Consider the following 8,315-nt stretch of genomic DNA (forward strand, 5'->3'; position numbering starts at 1 on the left):
GCTAGAGATTTTAAGGGTTTCAGCACAACTACATCACATCCAATTGTACATGGGGTGAACTCCGCGATAGAGCTGTGTTCTGGCGTTCTGGGTTTTGTGAGATTCCAGCCAAGATGTTTACCCAGTAAAATCCTTCCTGACTCCTCCGCTTGCCTTGTTTATTTAATGAATTTTATAAGTATCTGAAAGAGCGTTAATTTTCTACGTGAAATGTACCGAAGCGCTGGTGAAAACGGTCCGTCGTTAAACGCGTTTAATTTTGGCGTTTAACATAAACTTAGTTTCGTCAAACTGCGTTTCGCTTGTTTCTGATGAAAACGGGCCTTACTCGCAATAGTAGCGTTAAACCGGCGCTACACGATGCGTCGAACATTCGCTCCAACGTTGGACCGAACATTTGAGTCAAAAAGTTCGACAATTCGTGCGGCAGATGTATCTGCTACACGGTGTTTCGCCAAAAAATGCTTGAAGCAAAATTTCTTTTGAATTGTGTTTCAAAGGTTTGTCTACATTTGTTAATATGGAGGATACTGCTGACGCTGCAGTTGTAGCCGCAGCGGTGCGAGTTTTTAGTTGTGTGAATGGTTTACTCAACGTCATTTTGAAACTTATTTTTCCACAATTTGTATTAATAGTTATAAAAATTTTGTCGAAATTCCATTAAAGTAATTTTCAACAAGATCGCACGCAATTCTGATTTATTTTCCTGACTGCGTGTACTTGTTATGATATTCTTATCTTTCCTGGGTCTCAGTCAAAGTGTTAAGTAAAAATTTTGAAAATCGTTTATTTCATTACGTTTCGACGAGACAACAGCGCAATCATTAGATTTAAAATTTACACAAACTCATGATTGGTAAAAATCAAAGTTCTTTTAGGTCTTTGCCTTCTTGAAGGAAGGGTCTAGAGACAAATGTATGGTTTAAATTTTTTAAATTTTTCTTAAATTTTAGAAAGACAAGAATATCATAACGTAGGCAATATCGACGAGGAACTAACAAACCAATATTTTCCAAATATTTATCCCACCTACCCATCGATTTCGATAATYTGAATGAAAAAGGAAAAAATCTGGAATCGATCACATTTTAAGTGCTGCTTGATTTATGTGACACTTGTTCACAACTTTGGTTTCTAATTTAATGTTTTCGCACGCAAAATTATGTTAAGTATTTAAGACTAAATTTACTTAAAACATAATATTAAGGGCTCCGAGGACAGATGCAAAGCAGTTTGGTATCGGATTACCGTTTAACCACAATTCGTTTTGTTTTATCGTTCTTGGACAGGGCGACCCATGCTTCAAACTAGAGATGAGCTGAAACGTAATTTCAAAATCACTGTTAAAACTGTGAATGTGATTTTTTTTTACCCTGTGAATGTGATTTCACTTGTCGTTGCCGTTTTCGTGATATAGGAGCGTTATAAGGTGATGCCCATTGTGCCTCACTTGCAGAAACAATTTCAAAACATTTGTAATTATTTTTTTATATAAATATCGCTATTTAGGTATACAACAAATAATACTTTATACTCAAAGTATAAATGATTTTAAGAATACTAAAAAATAACAATAAAATGTAGGCTCAAGGGAACCCGTGGATGCAAGCTTTCATTAACGATTTAACGAACAAAATAATTTTTTTGGATTCGCTCTTTCGCCGGGCCACATGTGCAACATATGATCACTACACGCAACTCGCAATAGTAGCGTTTAAAGCTAATAGGTAGTGATTTGTTGCTCAATTCTACTTCAAACCAAACATTAGTATGAGCCGTATGGTCTTGCAAGACTCTCGCACAACTCTTGCAAAAAGTTTGGTATTGCAGGACATGGTCTTGGTCTTGGTCTTGTTCTTGCATACATAGTTTTGTAAAATGTTTAACGGGATGTATCACCATTAATTATAATTAAAAAAATACACCCCTTTGTAGAATTAAATCAACAATACTTTTAATTAAGTTTCTAACTACCCGGTTAAATCCACTAAAAAGTTTATGGAAAACAAACTATTGAAGCTGTACATCAAATCAACGAATGTTTTTCTTCAAGCGTTGCAGCGATTCCTTTGACTCGGTCAAAAATACCGACAAGAGCCGGAACATGCTCCAACGCGAACTTTAGAGGCTCGACATTGGAGCTCTAGGTTGATGAACCGTCAAGCCTCCAACGTTGGAGGGTGTTCATAGCATCGTGTAGCCTTGCATTGACTCGGTCAAAAATACCGACAAAGGTTGGAACATGCTCCAAKGYKMRCGTTGGAAGCTCGACATTCATAGCTCAAAGTTCGAAAGTCGGCCACACGATGCAATGAACCGTCAAGYCTCCAACGTTGGARGGTGTTCGTAGCATCGTGTAGCGCCGGCTTTAGGAGTGAAAATATAAGGCGCTCTTTAATATCACCTTTGRRTCAATCACGTTTTARATCACAATTTATTTTCACGTTCGTTAGAGTTTGTGATTGGTATTTATTAATCGCTGTAAAAAAATCACAGGTATCGATATGTTGCTCAACTCTAATGAAAAGGGGTCCTTGGGCCAAAACAGTTTGGGARCCACKGCTTTAGGGATAGCTATTGATTACCTTTTGTCAAGCAATGCGTTCTTTATTGCGAAATATGGGCACCTTTTACCAATTGGTATCTAATAACCAAAGTGAATAGATTTTGTTTTTTTCTAAATGCATTTTATATACAATACAATTGAACTAATCATCTCCTCCAGATCAACGAAACAAATTTTGAATCACCCTGTATAAGTACTCTTAATTGACTAAACTTTCACATGCAACACTTACAATGACAATATTAATTGTCAAAGCTACCAAAAAATAATTAGCTTTAGTTTTTTGAATAACCTACCTATACCTTCTTTGCTTCCTTTTTAAGCTGACCTTACTCGGACTATTTTCGTCATTCGGAAAGTCTTTCAGCAGATCTGAATAATCTAAAAGTCAGTGAAATTATATTTAGATCGAGTTAACGCATGAGTGCATTATTCCAATAAATATTACCATTTTGTCCTGATCAATAAAATTAAACACACACACTTTAAAGCGCTCTGGAAAATTAAATTAGCTAGTCCGATTTATTTCATTTATAACTAATTTAATAAAACAGGCAGCAGCTATATGTATAACTTAATTAATATAACTGGATTTGTAAACTATAAACTAGTCATTTGAATGTTGATAGTATTGTTACTTGATTACAGTGTGCTTCCCAAAAATGTTGTGAATATTTMAAAAATGTATCACTTGAAGTAAGTCATATTAAGTATCACTATTAATATTAATGYATTAATATACAGGGTGTTAATATACATCACTATTAATATTAATGTATTAATATACAAGTAGATGCATTCCTGGCAGCAGGTAATAGTGCCAGTAAWTTTGGATATATTTCCGTAATAGACCATATACCGAAAAATCTTAGTTTCAATTAAAAAATAATTGTGTATATTTTCCTGACTGTATTTCAACTTAATTCAAAAGACATTCCTGGGTTCCAGTCAATTGTATTGTTTACCATTTAAAATATTACAAAAACGTTTCGGTGTTTTTCTCTACCATCATCAGTTTGTTTGTATGGTTGTTTCTATCTTCACATTTGGCAAGCCATTGAAAAGTTTGGAAATTGAAAAATGATTTTTCAACGGCTTGCCAAATGTGAAGGTAGAAATAACCATACATACAAACTGATAATGGTGGAGAAAAACACCGAAACGTTTTTGAAATATTTTAAATGGTAAACAATAAAATTGACTGGAACACAGGAATTTCTTTTGAATTAAAAAATAATATTTATTAATATTCCGTTTGGAATATTTTAATCAAAATTTACAGGCAAGCACTTAACAACAATACACGTTTTGTGATAAACATTTTCGTTTTTAGCTTTGCCAGTGTCGCCGATACAGGCACGTCTGTGGATAAATTTAAATAAAAAATGTTACGCCACTGATTTTTCTAAAAATAAATATTACTTGTCATATTCTTATTCACTTTGGAAGACAAAGGTCTCTTGACTTTTTTTCTACAACGCACCGTTTCTGAGAAAAAAGTTAAATCGATTTATTGCACAGCTTAATCGGGTTGTAATTAAATAGAGTTTAGTATAAAAACAKMAAAAAATTKACTATATCAATTATATTACAAAAATATTAGTAGCCGCACTTGACATCAGTCTTAGAGTTTCTTTATTTATATATTAGATTACTTTCCCATATTATATTACTTTCCCTGTGAATAAAATTTAACTAATTATTAGTATTGAATGGGTACCAAGTTTGCTACGATACGGAAAATGTTATTCATTAATTCTAAAGAGTAACTACTTTTTTAGCTCAAAATAAAGTCCCCTTATTCTATTGCATGCATGTACCCGCCTTCTTATTTTTGTACTCGCCCAAAATGTCTGTCTAAGTGTAATAGCGGCATCTGTAATGCGCTGTATTAATTCATCTCTTATATGTATTTCTCCGGCATAAACCAACTCTTTCATCCTGCCCCAAACGAGGCAAGTCTAACAGAGTTAGATCTGGACTTCTGGTAGGCCATGATATGTGGCTTCCTCTCGCCATCCATAGATTCGTAAAAGGCTGATCAAAGTACTCCCTTACAGGAAACGCCAAGGCAACACCCAAATGGTTGATGTCGAGGAGTCGCTGGGCCCTAGGAACTTTGGTTGGGCTCATGACAGTCCACTGTGGTCTGAACAGACACCTACCCCTACTAGAAATGGGTGATTGCCCCGTTTGTCCACAATGTGGAATAATAGGAGTCTGTACATCACTGGTCGTCTACTAGGAAGCGCCTCAATGGGGCCTTTCACACTCTCCCACATCGAATTGTCTTCCCTGCAGTGGAGGCGGATCATTGCCTTTGTCAGGGAAACAAGACACCTGGGTGGCGAAAATCAGGACTGATAAGGTGGGGATGGTGAAAAGGGCCTTTAAGGTCTACTCGCCGGACCCATCGGATCCCCCCACAATACTACTACTACAACTCCCTTACAATTTCCAATAATTTGCAGGACCTCAGTCATGCTGGAAGATCAGGTTCTGGCCAATATTTGACGGGGAATTTGCCGTAATGGTGGCAGGTGATTAATAAGAAAGTATTCGTATCTTGGCCCATTTAATATGTATGGCAGAAAATGTGGCCCGATTATTTCATCGTTTATTGCACCACAGCAAACAATAGCACTGAACCGTCTTTGGTAATTTCGGTTGGAGGAAACGGGGACTTTCCTCGGTCCAGTAATGAGCATTATGACAGTTGGAGATCCGCTCTCGATTGAAATTTGATTCATCGGTCCACAAAATTATACAGAGAAAAGTGTAGTCCTCCAAATCGTCGTTTAACATAAATCGGCCCATTCTCCTTAAAGGTTCCTCTTCAATCAAGTCTTGAACCGGTGTATAATGATAGGGATGTAGTTTCGCTTTGTTCAATGTCGCCCGAAYTTTCCACTGTGACACTATAAGACGCCTTAGGGATTTTCTTGRAAAACCCTAAGAATAGCTTCTTCGTCATTAGTGCCGTAACGTGCCTTGTCCTTTTCCTGACTTACTGACCCTTCGAGAGGTGTTGTCAAAGGCACGAAAATTTGGAAGACGCCTGTTTGGAAATTGACGCTGAYATTCGYGGCGCACTTTAGCACTATTTCCGTCGCAAAGTCCATAAATGTAAATAATATCAGCGTATTCAGCATAACAGCTCGGCCATTTCAACAACTAAAGTTTTCAACTAATGTGAACTTACTCGAAATTACGTAACACGCAAATAGAAGGTGACAATTAAAGTTACTCAGAGACTCGAAATGACAGCAATTATTAATTGTGTGTCAAATGTCAATCAGTGACAAAAATTAGTGCATAGCCAACTTTTTCATTAAAAAAAACTCGATTACGCTGTGCAAGAAATCGATTTTATTTTTTTTAATCGAAACCGGGAACGACGTAGAATAGAAGTCCAAAATTGTCCCAAATTGAAGCAATTGAATAATCATAGATGAGTTATTATTATTTTAAAAATCAGTGCGCAACATTTTTTTATTTAAAATTATCTGCTTGTGCCCACGTGCTTGTTCCCACGCCACCGGAAAAGCTTGAAACAATTTTTTAACACAAAACATGTATCATTGTTAAGTGCCTAAGCCTGTAAAATTTCATTAAAATATTAATAAATAACATTTTTTTATTAAAACTTTAACACTCTAAGTATATATCGGCAAATCGAGTAGTAGTAAACTAGGATAAAGAAACCACATTCATAAATTTAATATTTGGCTATTTAGCTGCCAGTTTCGGAATATATTCGAAAACTTACCATATTTTTCTGGGTCATCGCTAATATTTTCATTATCTTCAGTCAGATTGTTCATCAGATTGTTGATTTCATAAGAACATTGAGATTCAGCCTCCTTTATATCTGAGCTCGATTTACTGTTAATATTGTCCATAACAAATATTATTTTATTTTATTTAAAAATTCTGAAAATAGATTGATTATAATAGAGTAAAGTGATTTTTCAAACGTTTATTGCGGGGTTTAATACCTTCCTAAAATGTGGAAATTATGTTTGCGTATCTTAAAACGCCAAAAAGGTTATTCTTAAGATGCCGTATAATATGACAATTAAATAAAACTTGGAATATTGAATCAACCAGAGAATACAGGGAATTAATTATGTAACTAACTCTATGCTTACTTAATATAAAGCTATATCTAATTTAATAAAACTTATTTTTTCACTTAATAATTAAGCAATAACATCTTACCAAATTACCTGGTTTTATACTTTTAAGTGCACACGTTTTTCACTAACACGACATATTACTAAAAGTGTATTTTTCAATTATGTTAATGAAACTTTTCTATACACGTTGCGTTTGTAGTACGTCCAGTAAGGTGCTTAAGCGAAGCCGTTGAAATGCTTTATACAATAGAGATATTAACTATTTTTAAACAGCTTTTCTTTGGTTTTTCTATGACTTCCTCGTTGATTTAGGATTATTCTGTACGTCCACTGTCGTTAAGCAGTGAGATATATTTCATGAGTTTCTAGGCTAATTTAAAACAATCAAAATGTTAAATTCGATTCAAATTTTTCTTCTTCGATAAGACACTCTTCTTCACAGTACGTACTTGAATTGTTTTTGGTTAGACCTTACGCATAGCTAACGTTAACTAGAACAATTTTAGGTAAACGTGATATTTAGTTGGTAAGATATTTAATATTACACTACACATTTTCCCCGATTTATTGGCCATTAAATTAAACCAATTATCAATCGGACTATTGGGAGTACAGTTAACAATACATAAAAGTAGACGACGCCTAAAGGCGATTTTTCCCGATTTTGGTAAATCAGGCTTTGTGAAATACGTCAAATATATGTACAATGTTTGTCACAATCGTGTTCTTGGCCTTACAAATCTCTCAGGTACTGTTTTTTTTTACCATCAGAAAAGTAACAAAAGGGGGGGGGGCTTTCGCACCCCACCCCCTCCCCCCCAATGGTCCGCAAAACAATAAATTGCTGAATAATTCTTATTTTTATTATAATTGATTTCCGAAAAATATATTTGAAATTTAGTGGCAGTGTGATATAATAAACGTTAATTCGTAAATGAAGAGGAAGAAAAGGAACACAATCTAAAAGTCTAAATCAAACTGTAAGCGGATTTTAATGAAATACATGCTAAAGCTGCAGCCTTGATCGAAAACACTGAAATTTCGAGGAAATTTCATGAACAAACTGCAGATTCTCTTTTTACAATTTTCTAAAATATTCAAATAGCCTTCATCTTTAAAGTTTATCTTCACTTCCTAATCATCCCGCTAAAGATGAAACATGACTGAAACGTTTCAAATGTGCAGTTATATTGCACAAATGTAACATATCATGGAAACGTTTCAAAAATGTTTCAGAAACGTCTTTAGCGCACATGAGATTCATGGTTTAACCGCTTCCCATCGCGCATGGCATTTATTATCTTATGAAACATAACCACTATCGTTTCTCCCTTTGAATATAAAACTAACAGGAAGGAGTCTACGCTCAAATCAGTGCGACCGGAATGGAGGTTGGATATGGCCGACCAGTCGGCCGCTTTGGCAGTGGCGTAGGGCATTAGAATATGATAAAATGTGGAAAATATAGTATACACTGATGATATATTTGATAAAAAAATGGAATCAACATAGGTTAATCTGTTGTAGTGAATTAATGAAGCTTGACGAGATTATACACATCCTTAAATTGGATTAATATGTAATTATCTAGCGTCTAATTTAATTGAAGA

General features: G+C 34.9%; 1 protein-coding gene across 1 annotated transcript in view; it reads right to left on the reverse strand.

Annotated features, from left to right (window-relative positions):
* Window positions 1-6,607, reverse strand: part of LOC109541251 (retinal homeobox protein Rax) — a 16,010-nt gene extending 9,403 nt beyond the window's left edge. The window contains exons 1-2 of the mRNA XM_048665939.1: window positions 6,336-6,607; window positions 2,863-2,947 (exon numbers count right to left, since the gene is read on the reverse strand). Of these exons, the coding sequence (XP_048521896.1) occupies window positions 2,863-2,947; window positions 6,336-6,468 (218 nt within the window). The 5' untranslated portion in view covers window positions 6,469-6,607. The remainder of the gene's footprint in view (window positions 1-2,862; window positions 2,948-6,335) is intronic.
* Between the last annotated feature and the right edge of the window lie 1,708 nt (window positions 6,608-8,315).

The sequence above is a fragment of the Dendroctonus ponderosae genome, unplaced genomic scaffold (assembly GCF_020466585.1).
Source record: "Dendroctonus ponderosae isolate FM_Combo_2020 unplaced genomic scaffold, Dpon_F_20191213v2 Dpon_F_20191213_4, whole genome shotgun sequence".
Classification (NCBI taxonomy): Eukaryota; Metazoa; Arthropoda; class Insecta; order Coleoptera; family Curculionidae; genus Dendroctonus; species Dendroctonus ponderosae.